Source organism: Dipodomys merriami, unplaced genomic scaffold (assembly GCF_024711535.1).
Source record: "Dipodomys merriami isolate MVZ:Mamm:240054 unplaced genomic scaffold, mDipMer1.0.p SCAF_8, whole genome shotgun sequence".
In the NCBI taxonomy this organism is placed as follows: domain Eukaryota; kingdom Metazoa; phylum Chordata; class Mammalia; order Rodentia; family Heteromyidae; genus Dipodomys; species Dipodomys merriami.
In genome coordinates this window covers 6,567,789-6,583,002 of record NW_027206401.1, presented here as the reverse complement: position 1 = coordinate 6,583,002, position 15,214 = coordinate 6,567,789, and the positions used below count along the sequence as shown (strand labels likewise).

The 15,214-nt window shown below is 48.4% G+C and overlaps 1 protein-coding gene across 6 annotated transcripts in view; it reads left to right on the top strand.

Moving 5' to 3' along the window:
• Positions 1-15,214, top strand: part of Synj2 (synaptojanin 2) — an 84,392-nt gene that overhangs the window by 56,659 nt on the left and 12,519 nt on the right. For 5 of the 6 annotated variants that reach the window (XM_070010385.1, XM_070010383.1, XM_070010380.1 and 2 more), the window contains exons 13-22: positions 793-874; positions 1,826-1,966; positions 3,404-3,596; positions 5,786-5,944; positions 8,006-8,162; positions 11,006-11,123; positions 12,530-12,748; positions 12,838-12,916; positions 13,439-13,607; positions 14,376-14,543. In XM_070010385.1, the coding sequence (XP_069866486.1) occupies positions 793-874; positions 1,826-1,966; positions 3,404-3,596; positions 5,786-5,944; positions 8,006-8,162; positions 11,006-11,123; positions 12,530-12,748; positions 12,838-12,916; positions 13,439-13,607; positions 14,376-14,543 (1,485 nt within the window). The remainder of the gene's footprint in view (positions 1-792; positions 875-1,825; positions 1,967-3,403; positions 3,597-5,785; positions 5,945-8,005; positions 8,163-11,005; positions 11,124-12,529; positions 12,749-12,837; positions 12,917-13,438; positions 13,608-14,375; positions 14,544-15,214) is intronic. The other variant, XM_070010381.1, reaches the window with a different exon arrangement.

The following is a 15,214-nucleotide window of genomic DNA, read 5'->3' as shown; positions in this document are numbered from 1 at the left end:
TACCTGCCTCAAAATGTTTAAAACACCATGGGCTAACCTTCTGGAATGCTACCTAGCAAATTAACTCTGACTCGTTTTCCAAATATTTGGAAGGATTATCAGAATGACACTCTTTTTTGTGGGGGGTGGGAGGTTAGTATTAGGGCCTGAATCAAGGCTTTGCACTCTTTTGCTCAAGTCTGGCCTCTAACATTTGATCTATAACTATACTTCTACCCTTTTTCTAGTTAATTAGAGATAAGAGTCTCTGGGATTTATCTGCCTGGGTTGGCTTTGAACTGTGATCCTCAGATCTCAGACTGCTGAGTAGCCACTAGCACTCAGCTTTTCTTTCCTTCACAGGCAGAGATTTTTGCAGTTTAGCTTTGGGTCATTGGAATCCGATTGTCATCAGGAATGACAACCTAAATGCCAAGCTGCTGTCTGGAGCTGCGGAGCCAGGCTTGCAATTAAAGTTGGTCCTGTCCAGGCCAGCCACACATTGTGCTTCCCTAATCTGGTACTCTGAAATCCACAGTGCACCCACATTGTTCCACTCCTGACCTCGTATGACAGGTCTCAGTCAACATTCAGGTGCATGGAAAATGCTATATAATATCTCCTTTGGGTAGGTTTATAAACAAGTGAATTTCATGTTTAGACCTAAGCTCCACCCCCAAAGAATCACATCAGATCTGAAATCTGGTCCTGGCACCAAGTGGCGTACTTAGAAGAGGGCAACAGAGACCCTGTGAACCAGTAGTGCAGGACATGGAGGTTCTGATTTCCTGCATCTCTTGCTTTACCCGCTAGATGACAGCACCCCAGCCGATGTATTTGCTGTGGGGTTTGAAGAGATGGTCGAGCTGAGTGCTGGGAATATCGTCAATGCCAGGTAAGGGCCAAGAGCCTGCCTGGGGAACAGGGCCCCAAAGTCTGCTCAAAGCTGCTCTGGTCTAGCAGCCTGCGGCCCTGGTGCCGTGCGCACTTCTGGCTGTTCCCCTTCTCCACACTCACCATGTGCTGCCCTGTTCCTCTCTGCCCGCCAGTGAAGGAAATGGATGGAAGGTCTGGTTATCACTGTGTCTGTGGGGAGCCTGGGCCATGGGGTGCAGGGAGCTGGCATGTGTGAACTGGGATCCCAGGGCGGGCAGGGCTGGGGGGCAGGGAGAGAGGGCTGATTCACATTTCCTGGGGAGAGACGAGAAAGCATGAGGGTGTCTCTTGATACCAGGCAGGAAGGAGAGAGCCAACCGTCAGGTTAACTGGCACAAAACCAACCAGACATTCCCTCTAAGCTTCTCTAGTTTTATTTCAAGGAACTTCTTTTACACATAAATAAAATTGCCTCTATGGAGCTCTTATGAGCAGATCCTAGCTAGGTGTCAGGGGTGAGGAGAGACTGCTGAGAGGTGTGAGGCACAACGGGAAACATTAGCTAGTTCATGAGAGGAATCAAGGCACAGTAGTCACATTGGATACAGAATCACTTTTATAAAAAAAAAAAAAATAGCGATAGCCAGGTGCCAGTGGCTCACGCCTGTAATCCTAGCTATTCAGGAGGCTGAGATCTGAGGATTGTAGATCAAAGCCAGCCCAGGCAGGGAAGTCCATGAAACTATCTCCAAGTAACCAGCAAAAAGAAAGAAGTGGAGCTTTGGCTCAAGTGGTAGAGCACCAATCTTGAGGGAAAAAAAGGCTAAAGGATATAGTACCTGGCCCTGAGTTCAAGCCCCAGTACCAGGACCAAAAAAAAAAAAAAAAAAAAATAGGGCTAGAAGGGTTAGTCAGTGGGAGGCGGCCTTCCTGCTAACCTCTTGCCCTTCTCTGGCTCTTCCTTGTTCAGCGCCACCAACAGAAAGGTGTGGGGTGAGCAGCTTCAGAAAGCCATCTCACGCTCCCACAGGTACACTCTCCTGGCTTCGGCACAGCTGGTGGGCGTCTGTCTTTATATCTTTGTGCGTCCATACCATGTCCCATTCATCAGGTAAGAACATTTAGTTTATAAACGTCTGGGGAAGGAGGGGGTGTGAGTCTTTGTATTTTGTTCTATGACTTCTCTCCCCTCCACCCTGCAAGCCCTCCCCCCCTCCCCCCGGAATCCTGCTGCCAGGGTCAGGTCCTGCCATTATTCTAGATGATAGAGCAAATCTCCCAAGGAAAACAGGGCTGAATAGGATATTGTCTGGCAATAAAAAAGCCAAGACAGAGAACCCCTAACTCAGGAAGCTGACCTTCCCTAGGCAGAGACAATCTTGATGGTTATCAAGATTATCGCCAAACCTGAGTCTTGGGCAAGGAAGGGCTTTCTTGGAGTTTTACAGACAGGAAACCACTGAGCAAGAGCTGAGTAACTGGGCAGAAATGTCAATTCTATCAAAGAAGTCGGATCAACCATGGGGAGGGGTGAGGCAGAGAATCGGGGGATTTCCCTGAGGTGGCCTGAGGTCTCCCTGTTGTGCGTGCATGTACATGCATTCTCTCTCTCTCTCTCTCTCTCTCTCTCTCTCTCTCTCTCTCTCTCTCTCTCTCTCTCTCTCTCTCTCTCTCTCTCTCTCTCTCTCTTCCTCTCTCCTTCCCTCCCTCCCTGTCCCCGCCTTGTTTAGCTTAGCTCACAACCCTTTGACATGTTGTCACCTTACCTTGTCTTCCAGGCAGGAGGTCTGTGGCCTGGTTCTGGAAACATTAAGTACTTGGGTATAGGGTCACATACACTCATGTGTATTCCAGGTATGCATTTGCATATAAGCCCAAACAGTGTGCATTAGCAGTAGTACTCACTGGACACTTTGTGGAAAATGAACTATACAACTTGTGTCTGGGGTTGGGAGAGAAAAACTGGGAGAGAGTAAGGGAAGGGGTGATGCTGTCCAAAAAGAAATCTATTCTTTATCTGACTTAGGGAACTGTAACCTCTCTGTACATCACCTTTAAACAACAACAACAACAACACAAAGAAGTGTGCATTGCAGGAAAGTCATCTTGAGACCACCTCTTACCAACCCAAATAGCTGCCTCCGAGCTCTCAAAACATGTGACTGGCTGGATGGCCCCTCCCATCCGTCCAGGAGCACTGTATGGGGCAGGCTCTGGGCCACAGGCTTGTGACTGCTAGGGCAGACATAGTGACAGTATGTGCAGCTTCATGGGGTACTTGAGAATCCTTCCCAAGGAGGGAGGCCCTGAAGAGCACTGTGCACCCCCATGAGTCAGCACTTAGCAGCGAGGGGAAGCAGCCTCCTGGCCAGGCAGACAACAATAGCCATGCTGGTCACCGTGATGCTGGCCGCAGAGGATGAGACTGAGCAGGCTCTGGGCCCAGGGCTCAGCGCACCGGCCTGGTGCTGCTGCTGGCCTCCTCTCTGTGGCAGGACAGTTTGCACTTGTCTGTGGCCAACGGAAGGTTCGTGTTCTTCTGTTGCAGGGACGTGGCCATTGACACAGTGAAGACCGGCATGGGGGGAAAGGCTGGGAACAAGGGCGCCGTGGGCATCCGCTTCCAGTTCCACAGCAGCAGCTTCTGCTTCATCTGCAGCCATCTGACGGCCGGGCAGTCGCAAGTGAAGGAGAGGAATGAAGACTACCGGGAGATCACGCACAAGCTCTCCTTCCCTGCAGTGAGTGGGGCCTCCCGGCACCCTTCTGCAATCAGGAGCAAGATTCGAGAACCATAACCACAGGGAGGGGCCCTGTCACCAGGGGCTCTCGGGCTGGGGGAGGGGAGGCATGGCGGCATGCCTGTGGACTCTAGGGGTGCACAGAGCCCAGCTCTCCCATGTTCTGGCCCCTCCTATTCTCCCTTCTTGGAGGTTCTTAGGTGCCCCTGCCTTGCTTAGGTACATTTCCCTGGTTTTCTAATTCAGATGATAGAATGGGAAGCGAAATGAGTATGTCTGTGTCTGGCTCAAGTTTGTAAAGAACATTTACATCCAAGCACTATAAGATTTCCTTTTCTTGGAGGAGGGATATAGCCTTAGTATTTGGGGATGTACAATCTTCACACATACCTCTGTTGCTCAGCTAAGAACTTTTCCTTTCACATCAGCCAATCATGACTAAGAGCCTGCATTTCCTGTCGCCACTACCACTGACTGCAGTGCAGGCCAGACTGCCCTCTAGTGTCAGCCCAGAGGTTTCCATGTTGAAGCCAATAGACTGTGTTTTCACAGTTAGATTTTAACGTCCTCCTCAAGCAAAGAGGATGCCCTGGTCACATTCAGCCTGGGATGGATGGCCAGGTCCCATCTCTTCCCTAAAGGGAGGTCATACATGTCCTGTCCTGGCCACAGAGTCTTCTGGCCGCAGAGAAAGGCTAGCTGGGCCCTGGACACCAGCGTCTTAGATTATGGATCTGTTCTGTTCCCTGTGGGAACAAAGTCTGTGGACTGGGCTACCAAGTCTGCAAGGCAAAAACAAAAACAGCCAGGCGCCGGTGGCTCACGCCTGTCATCCTAGCTACTCAGGAGGCTGAGATCTGAGGATCATGTTTCAAAGCCAGCAGGTAAGTCTGTGAGACTCTTATTTCCAATAAACCATCGGAAAACCGGAAGCTGAGCTGAGCTGAGGGATAGTATCCAAGCCCAGAGTTCAAGCCCCACGACCAACATAGAAACCCCCAAAACCTCTTTAGTTTTTCATGACAAGTCCTGATCCTTTCTTCTATTTCTTGAGTTAAAAGAATAAACAAGAAAAGGAACCTGAAAATTTTAAATTCCTGTGTGTAGTTAAAAACAAAATCTAACTCTTTTGGTCAAAAAGTACTACATTGAAATGTTATACTTGGAGTACACCCCTAAATAATTAAAAAAATTATAATATGCCCCCCAAATAACAAAAGCATTGAGGATATCTCTGTTAACTCTCTATTCTGCTGATGTCCAGTGCAAGGGGAAATGGGGGAATATCACATAGTGGGGAGACAAATGAATTTTGGATCTGGGTTCAGATCTCTCTCTCTCTCTCTCTTTCCTCTCTCTCTCTGTCTCTGTCTCTGTCTCTCTCTCTCTTTCTTTCCTCTCTGTCTCTGTCTCTGTCTCTCTCTCTCTCTCTCTCTCTCTCCCCATCTCTGTCTCTCTTTCTCTCCCTCTCCCTTTCTCCCCCCTGCCTCGCCATCTGTACCATCTGTGCCAGTACTGAGGCTTGAACTCATGGCCTGGGGAAAGCTGTCCCTTAGCTTTTTGGCTCAAGGCTGACGCTAGAGTGTCACTTGAGCTACACCTCCATTAGGGATTTGGGTGATTAATGGGAGATGCAGTCTCATGAACTTTCCTGCCCAGGCTGGCTTTGAACCTCAACCTTCAGCCTTAGCTTCCTGAATAGCTAAGATTTTAGCCAGGAGCCACTGGCAGCTGCTATCATTGGAATCAGGGAAGCGCTCCCCAGATCTGAGCTGGGGACCAAGGCTCCAGGCAGCCAGGCTGGGTTGCGAGGAGGCTGCCACAGGGCATAAGCTCAGGGAAGTCTCAGTATTCTGAGTGTTTTCCCACCTGGCTTTCCTAACACAGAACACTTCAGTATCTGGTGCCTACATTTTGGGATGTAGCTAAGAAACAGAGCCCCGCCTGGTTGTTGGGGTCGGGATTGTGTCGGAAATGGCAGACTAAATGTCAGTAGTTATACTGCCCATTAGAGTTAGAATGCTGTGTCCAAACTATTCAGGAACCATTATTTAAGCGAGACATAATGGAAAGCCTAAAAGAAGCAGCTTAAGAAAGACACTGTTTGTCCTGGCTAGTGAGCAGTTCTCTCCCCTCCCATCTGCCAAACTCCATGGGCTGGAATGACTGTGGTTTTCTTTGCAACTTAGGGGAGAAACATTTTTTCTCATGATTATGTGTTTTGGTGTGGTGATTTCAACTATCGCATAGATCTTACTTATGAAGAAGTCTTCTATTTTGTTAAACGCCAAGACTGGAAGAAACTTCTGGAATTTGATCAGCTACAGCTACAGAAATCAAGTGGAAAAGTAAGTTGTGCTTGCTCTGATATGGGACGAATATGGAATATAGTTCCAATATGGAATGATTTCTCCTGTGTTTACGAGTGTTCACCAAATTTTCACAAGTGGATTGATGTTTCTGATACTGTAGAAAACTGCAGGACTTCTAAAGTTAGGGAAACGACAGTGTACACACACACACCACACACGCACACGCGCACACACAAACAGCAAACAGCAGTGTGTACACACACACACACACTTGTCCTATTGGCTAACCATATATGGGGTCCATGTGTCTTCTCTGGGCTGGATCAGCCATCAGGGTAGAGATCAGCTGAGAGCATTCAACCCAGCAGGGGGAGCCAAGAGCACCCCAGAACTTGTGTCCTTCCCTTTATGCCTTTGGACACCCTGACTCCGCTGGGTCCACTGGTAAAAGGCTGTTCTGCATTAGACTCAGAGCTGCCTGCAGGTGGTGGGGATTTTGTTGTCAGATGAGGGGTGAGTACTGATGAATGAACCTACCCTACTCCTTCTCACACCTGTTCAGTAGCCAGAGAAACCACTTATAGCAACTCAAACAACCACCTGTGATACTTTGGATTTGAATATTACTCATTCTGCTTTAGTGATATCTCTATTTCTTGTTGGTGAAAACACTAACAAATTCCAATAGTATATAATACTATATTATATACCACTGTATATAATAACTTGCATACCAATTTGTGCCCTATAATGGTGTTATACCATTTCGTTTTCATTATTTTTTTTGGATTAAGTAGTCGTACAAAGACAGTGCCACATCACAAGGCGGTTTATGAATAGAATGCATCTTCATCAGTGTCGCCCCTTCAACGTTCTCACCTGCCTGCAGCCCACTCCTTCCCTTACTTTCTTAATTTCGTGGAAAATACAGTGAATTCTTGACTGCATTCTCCCCCACCCCCATTCATTTGTCAACCTCTCAGCCCTGGGCCCCATTTCCCCTTTTGGATGTACCCGTTCCCTAGCATTGATTTTGTTGGGTTTGACCTAGTCTTTCTAAAAGATTATAGTACTTGAGCTCTCCATAGAGTCTATTATACTTCACTTAATTCATTTGTAACCACTTGCATACCACCCAGCATGCTTACTTACAGATTTATGAAGGTAACCATGCAACCTGTTTCTCTATACCCATGTTATGGTCAAGGAAGACTGAAAGTAAAGTCAAATTGCTTACCCCGTTAACAGCGCAGGTATCACAGGCAATAATTTGGTCCCAAACTGTCCAAAGTTTCCATCCACAGCCCCTATGCAGGTTCCTAGGGGAGCCTCAGGCTTAGGCATGAGTTTCAACTATGGAATCTGTACTTCTAGATCATTCCAGCAGCCTTCAGTTTGTCCCCGATTATCCTCTCTTCCAGTGGCTACTGTTACTTATGTCAATGTCTGTTAGACTCCTAGATGGCTGGGCCAAGACAGGGAGGTGCATCGAAATGCCATTTGCCTTTGAGAGTGGGGCCGGTTATATCTGGGGAGAGGGAAATTAAGGTGTCTCTGCGAGTAAGACTCTGCTCATCCTTGGAGGTTTGCTCTGCCTTTGCACCTCTCAGTGCCTGCTAGGGCACAGATGGCCGAGAGTAGACGTGTGGACTATACTAGATCTCCCGAAAAATGTCTTTCTTCCTTCTTCCTACCAATAGTCTCACCCCTAGCCAGATCCAGGGTTAAACAGACACAAAATTGGCTTCCACTCTAAGCTTCTGTGGACTCAGTCTATAAGTATTCACTGCCTTGTTGGGTCCGAGTTAGGTGCTGTGCGGGCCTGGGAATCCCCAGCTGAGCTCTTCTCTGTCCCCTGAGGGAGGAGGTGACAGCCAGCAGTGGGGAATGCGGGAGGGACGGGCATTGGCAGGGCATGTCTGTCAGCCAGAGGAGTGAACGTGACCACTTCTTTGCTAACTGGAAGGCAGTTATGCCTAGTAGAAGACATACTTGCAAATATAATATAGGCTGTGCTACTTTTTAGAACACTCTGGACTATGCCTTTTATTTTTCCTTCAGGTGACCTTATGTCTTTTTTCTTTCCCCTCCCCATAGATTTTTAAAGACTTTCATGAAGGAGCCATTAATTTTGCACCCACCTACAAGTATGACGTTGGCTCTGCCGCCTATGACACAAGCGATAAGTGTCGCACCCCGGCCTGGACAGACAGGGTGCTGTGGTGGAGGAAGAAGCGACCCTTCGATAAAACCGGTGAGCGCACGGGGCCACCCCAGACCAGGTATCGGGGCAGTCAGCCACCCAGCCCGAGCGCTGCGTGTAAATCACGTCACAGAATGACATTCTGACACTGGATAAGTGCAATAGGTGCCAAGGCCTTCGGAAGCTGCCGTGTGCCCCCCCCCCCCCCCCCCGCTCTGGCCGAGTTCTGGACTGTGACACGTGAATGCGCCAGTGCTGCTCTCCCCACCCACGCCATCCTCTGTGTGCCCACTCCACTCTCTGCTGATTGTTGGAGAAGGAAAGAGGAGCAAGTATTGGGGTGCTTCTCCTCCATTCTCATGCCCACTCAGATGCCTGACGTAGTCTTGAACTCTGGGCCTGGGCGCTGTCTCTGAGCTCTTCAGTTCAAGACGTGCATTCTACCACTTGAGCCACAGCCCTACTTCCGGTTTTCTGGTGGTTAATTGGAGATAAGAGTCTCATGGACTTTGTTCAGGCTGGCTTTGAACCGTGATCCTCAGATCTCAGCCTCCTGACTAGCTAGGATTACAAGCATGAGCCACCAATACCCAACTTTGATCTAGTCTATTTTTGTTCAACTAAACTCTTACCTAGTTAAAGACCCAGTTCCAAATTCAACATGCACCAGACACAGGAAGAATTTTTTTAAATTATTTTTTGGGGGAGGTCCGGTTGTGGGCCTGAACTCTGGGCCTGGGCGCTGTCCCTCAGCTCTTCAGCTCAAGGCTAACGCTCTACCACGTGAGCCACAGCGCCACTTTCAGCTTTTTTTCTGCTTATGTGGTGCTGAGGAATCGAACAGGGCCTCATGCATGCAAGGCAAGCACTCTACCACTGAGCCCACTTCCCAGCCCATAATTTTTTTTTATTATAAGCATTTTTTTATTGTGAAAATACTGTACAGAAGGGTTACAATTACATGGGCAAGATAATGAGTACATTTCTTATCAAGCATTGTACCCTCCTCCTTTGTTTCCCCTTCCCATCCCTTCCCATCCTCCCCCCCCCACCCCCCCAGCCAAAGTTGTAAAGTTCGTTTTTTGACATAACGACTTGTACATCTCATTGTTGCAATGGGTCCTCCTGTATCCCTGTTTTAACAATTTGTTTTCTCCCTTCCCCTCCACAAACTATACCAACATCATATACAGTGTAAGCAGGGGTTATACCATGGGGGAGGGACATACAAAGCAACAAAGAAATAATCTTATAAATATGTTAGAAACAATCACATGAAAGATCTCTCTCTTTTTTTTTTTTTTTTGTCAGTCGTGGGGCTTGAACTCTAGGCCTGGGCGCTGTCCCTGAGCAATTCAGCTCAAGGCTCATGCTCTACCACTTGAGCCATAGCGCCACTTCCAGTTTTCTGGTGTTTGTTTTTTTTTTTAATTGTGATTAAGTGATTACACAATTTTCCAAATTTCACAGTATTGTGGGGTAGTGATGCTCAGTTAAAGTCACAAACACATTCTAACTTTCCTGGAGCAAATTGTCTATCATGGTCTATAACATATAACGGTGTACACATATACACCATACATGTGATCAGCAGCATGGGGTTATTTAGTAGTGGTTCGACCAGATGAGTGGAAATTCTTTGTTTCTTAAGTCCTGTTAGTTTTGTCATATCACCTAACATTTTGGATTTAGCATCCACTTATCAGGGAGACCATGTACCGTTTATCTCTTTGCTCTTGACTTACCTCTCTCAACATGATTTCTTCTAGCTCCATCCATTTCCCTGCAAATGTCATTATTTTGTCCTTTCTAATGGCTGCATAATATTCCATTGTGTATAGATACCACTATTTTTGGATCCATTCATCTGTGGTGGGACATCTGTGTTGTTTCCATATCCTAGCTAGTGTAAACAGTGCTGCAATAAACATGAGGTGCATTGCCTTTGTATATTGGTCACAGGAAGAATTTTTAAATCAGTGAATTCTCTTTCTCTCTCTCTCTCCATATATATATAGTATATATATATATATATATATATATATACACACTATATATACTCTCTCTCTCTCTCTCTCTCTCTCTCTCTCTCTATATATATATATATATATATATATATATATATATATATATATTTGGCCATGGGGCTTGAACTTTGGGCCTGAGCACGGTCCCTTAGCTCTTCAACTCAAGGCTAGTGTTCTACCACTTGAGCTATAGTGCCACTTCCAGTTCTCTGGTGGTTTTATTGGAGATAAGAGTTTCATGGACTTTCCTGCCCGGGCTGGCTTTGAACCTTGATTCTCAGATCTCAGCCTCCTGAGTAGCTAGGATTACAGGCATGAGCCACCAGTGCCCGGCTTTGTCAGTGTATATTTTGAATGGTTATTGCTACCCAGTGGGAACTGAAGTTTATTAAACTTGGAACTTCTGTAATCTGGTAGTTCTTTACTATAGGAGCAATGTCTGCTGAGATCCAAAACCAGGAGATACATCTGCAGGTAGAAAAGAGAAACTTTTCCTTGAGAGGAGTCTGAGAACACCTCCATGGCTCCAGGCCACTGAGGGGGGCAGGCAGAAGAGTCTGACTTCATGGACTCTGCTGTGTCTCCATGCAGTGGCTACAGGGGATCTGCTACTGCTGGGGTCCTCTGTGGAAACCTAGAAAACTGACAGGGCGCCACAGCCCAGCCCACTCTTAGCCTGCCCTAGGGAAGGGAGACCATCATTCATTATTACCGTGGGCATCGACAGACCTCAAAGCAGTCCACACCCAGGTTCAGGTTCAGGAGAGTAAAGTAAATGAGCCTGAGCCATGAGGTGGTTGGTGACAGATCTCTGTCTGCTGCCGATATTTATAATTACATTCATGTATGATTTTGTTCCGTGAGCAGCTGGAGAATTCAACCTCCTAGACAATGATCTAGATGGCAGCACCAAAGTCAGGCACACATGGTCTCCTGGTACCCTCAGGTACTACGGCCGCTCGGAGCTGCAGGCGTCTGACCACAGGTAAGATCCTGCGGGGTCAGGCAGTACCCCCTCCTTCCCGCAGGCAGCCTCATGAGCTTATGTCCTCTCTGTGTGTGTGTGTGTGTGTGTGTGTGTGTGTGTGTGTGTGTGTGTGTGTGTAAAATACACAGTACAAAAGAAAGAGGAGGAGCAAAAATCTGTGCATCCAGCACTACTTAGTACTTGTTAGCATTTTGTCGCTGCTCCATATAGTCAACCGTATCATGTGTGAGAATTTCAGTTTCAGAGCTGCAGTGGCATTGTATAGATCTGGCTTACTGCTTTGTGACTGCTGAAACAGACCCATGGAATTAGCCCATTCACCTATCGGTGAAGCATTTCATTTGCATTTCCCTGCTGTAAATGCCATAGGATGTTTACATATTGGATTCAGGGCTGTTCATGCTCTGAGTGGCTGGTATGGCCCTGGACACCAACACAGGATGGAAGGGACCACAGGCGGCAGGCAGGTGGTGTCTGGAATCAGCCTATGGAATAACTCCTGAGAGATGTCAGGGTCAGGGTGGCATCTCTGCTTTGTGAAAGCAGCAGGAATTGGCACCAGTGGCTCACACATGTCACCCTAGCTACTCAGGAGGGTCACAGTTTGAAGCCTGCCCAGGTAAAAACACCTGTGAGATTTTTTTTTTGGTCAGTTGTGGGGCTTGAACTGTGGGCCTGAGCACTGTCCCTCAGCTCTTCAGCTCAAGGTAAGCGCTCTACCACTTGAGCTACAGCGCCACTTCCGGTTTTCTGGTGGTTTATTGGAGATAAGAGTTTCACGGACTGGCTTGCCTGGGCTGGCTTTGAACTGCGATCCTCAGATCTCAGCCTCCTGAGTAGCTAGGATTACAGGCGTGAGCCACTGGCCCCCGGCCCGTGAGATTTTTTTTTTTTTTTTTTTTTTTTTTTTGGGTCCAGTCGTGGGGCCTGAACTCTGGGCCTGGGCGCTGTCCCTCAGCTCTTCAGCTCAAGGCTAGCGCTCTACCACTTGAGCCACAGCGCCACCTCTGGCTTTTTTCTTTTTGCTTATGTGGCACTGAGGAATTGAACCCAGGGCCTCAGGCATGCAAGGCAAGCACTCTACCACTGAGCCATCTTCCCAGCCCCAGCCCGTGAGATTTTTATCTCCATTAAACACCAAAAACCACAAGAAGAGCTGTGGCTCAAGTGGTAGAGTGCCAACCTTGAGTGAAAAAGCTAAGGGAGTTGAAGTTCTGGTATCTGCACCAAAGGGGCAGGGGGCGGGGGGAGCTATAACTAAGACTTGGGAAAGACAGAATCTAAAGCTCAGGCCTACAGGTGGACATGACATCTAGCATTGTGGTGGTGCAGGGCGGGTGTAGGCTGCGTGTCATGCTGCCGAGGTAACAGTGCTCTGCTCCCTCCCTTTCTGTCTGATGCAGACCCGTGTTGGCCATCGTGGAGGTGGAAGTGCAGGAAGTCGACGTGGGTGCCCGGGAGAGGGTTTTCCAGGAAGTATCCTCTTTCCAGGGTCCTCTGGATGCCACCGTGGTGGTAAACCTACAGTCACCAACCCTAGAAGAGAAAAATGAGTTTCCCGAGGACCTGCGCACTGAGCTCATGCAGACCTTGGGGAGTTACGGGACGATCGTTCTGGTCAGGTAACCTCCATCTCTCGGATGTGGGGATCCATGAGCACCCCGCCCAGTCCCTGCTCTGGCGCTGACTCTGCCAATCCCCTATATTCCAGAATCAACCAAGGGCAGATGCTTGTGACCTTTGCAGACAGCCACTCAGCTCTCAGTGTCCTGGACGTGGATGGTATGAAGGTAAGTGAAGCGTGTTCACCGGTGGAGGAGGGCTGACTGATTTCCACATTTATGTGGCCCTGTCTTCTCTTCCCCTCTGGGCCTGGTTACCCTCCAAGATATCTGTGTATAGCCACTACATGGGGGAGGATCTGGGATCCTTCAGCTGGGTCTCAGGTATCTTGGGACAGTTGCAGGGGCCTGGCGTGAGGCTCCCGCTAAGTTCCTGACACATCGTTGTACGTGCCTAATGCAGAAGCCTTTCCATCCTTCCCCTGAGCTCCTGAGTTTTAGAGCATGCATCTCCTAGGTAGTTCCATTCTGACAAAATCTTGGTTTTAAATTCTCATGGAATGAAAAGCTGGTGATGGTAGCTCAGCGTCTATTTACCCTAAATGTGTAGGAGAGCCATGCTGAACATGTCTGGGTCTCAATCTGGGCTTTTCTTGGCAAGAGGCAGAGATTGATTGGCCTTGGCACCTCATGTGACCAAAGGAAGCTGTCGTGACTCTTGTTCGCCGCTCTTGCTGTCCGTCCTCTCAGGTGAAAGGCAGAGTGGTGAAGATTCGGCCGAAGACCAAGGACTGGCTGAAAGGCTTGAGAGAGGAGCTCACTCGGAAACGGGACAGCATGGCCGCGGTGTCCCCCACCGCCAACTCCTGTTTGCTGGAGGAAAATTTTGATTTCACCAGTTTGGACTATGAATTAGAAGGTTAGTGACCCGCGGGGAGAGGGAGAGGCAGGTAAGCCGTTCCTTCAGCAACAGGCAGGTGACTTCCAAGATCCTTCCTCAAACCTCACCCCATAAAGGTTAGGACATTGCAGTATGGCTGGTACATCTGTGGTGGGTGTGTTCCTGTGTGGGGAGATGGGGGAGGGGGGAGTGGAACGCTATATGGGCTGGCATTAATGGCGGCTCTGAGGCTGTCCGGGCTACAGACATGGGTGGAGGTGGGGACTGTCCCCAGAGACAAGGCTCACATGGCTCCTGGGAGATGGCTTCCAGCATCCTTATGTTTGTTGCTTTTGCTTCCCCGTGACCAAATGCCTCCATCAACCATGGAAGAATTGTTCCAGAGCCTGCACTCCGTTGTCCTTGGCTGCTTTAACACGGGGCGCTGTGAGGCAGAGCATCCTGGTGGTGGGACACGTGACAGAAGTCACTCGCCCCATGGCAGACAGGAACCAGACAGAACACTGCCATGCTGGCCCTTTGGGCTATCTCCTTTCCCCCCTTTATTCCCTTTGCTCTCCTAGCCTATGAGATGAGCCATCCACATTCAGGGAGGGTCTCCTCCTGATTTAGTCTCTCCTGGGATGCCTCACACGTGCTCCACAGGGATGTGTACTCCCCTTCTGTGCCTCCCAATCTGATCAGAACTAGCCAGCGCCAGCCCAGGCAGGCCTCTTGGATGAAAGGCTGGGCTGCTGCGTTCGAATGAAGTGTTTTCCCCCAAACCGTGATTATTCTGCTTCCTAGGGGATGTCCTAGAAGATGACGACGACTATTTGGTGGATGAGCTCCGGCAGCCTGTGGTCTCAGACAGTGAGCTGGGCAGTGACGAGCCCCCGGATAACCATGGCTCCGTGGCGCCTGTCAGCAAGTCACCTGTGCTGAGGAAGAAGAAGCAACATCCAACGTACAAAGGTAGCTCAGCCCTCCTTTTCTCAGGAGGGGTGGGTCTCAGCGCCAGTCCAGCCTGGGGGCATGGGAAGGTAGAACTGGGCTGGGGGGGGGGGGCGGAATCCAACCTCTACCCTCTGATTTCCTAGGTTTTCATCTCTTACAACTTGTACACTTAGAACACACCAGATTTCACATTATCATGTTTCCTTTGTGTATGAAAGTAGCCACAGTTCTTCACTGGTTTTACATTTGTGACTTTCCCCACCCTCAAAAAAGATTTTTTTTTCTGGCCAAGTGCTATTGGTTCATACCTATAATCCTAGCTACTCAGGAGGCTGAGATCTGAGGATCGGCATTTGAAGCCATCCTAGGCAGGAAAGTCCATGAGATTCTTATCTATAATTAACCACCAAAAAAGTCAGAGGTGGAGCTGTAGCGCACTAACCTTGAGCAAAAATGTTCAAAGACAGGGTCCAGGTCCTGAGTTTAAGGCTCATAACCAATGGAAACATTTTTCTGATTCAACCCCTTAAGAAATATAATCAATACCTATGTCTGGATTATATCATTATATTTGATACAGTCATACAGTAGCATAATATAACCTTATTTCATTTATTTTATTTTTTGTAAGTTGTGGGGCTTGAACTCTGGGCCTGGGCTCTGTCTCTAAGCTCTTCAGCCCAAAGCTA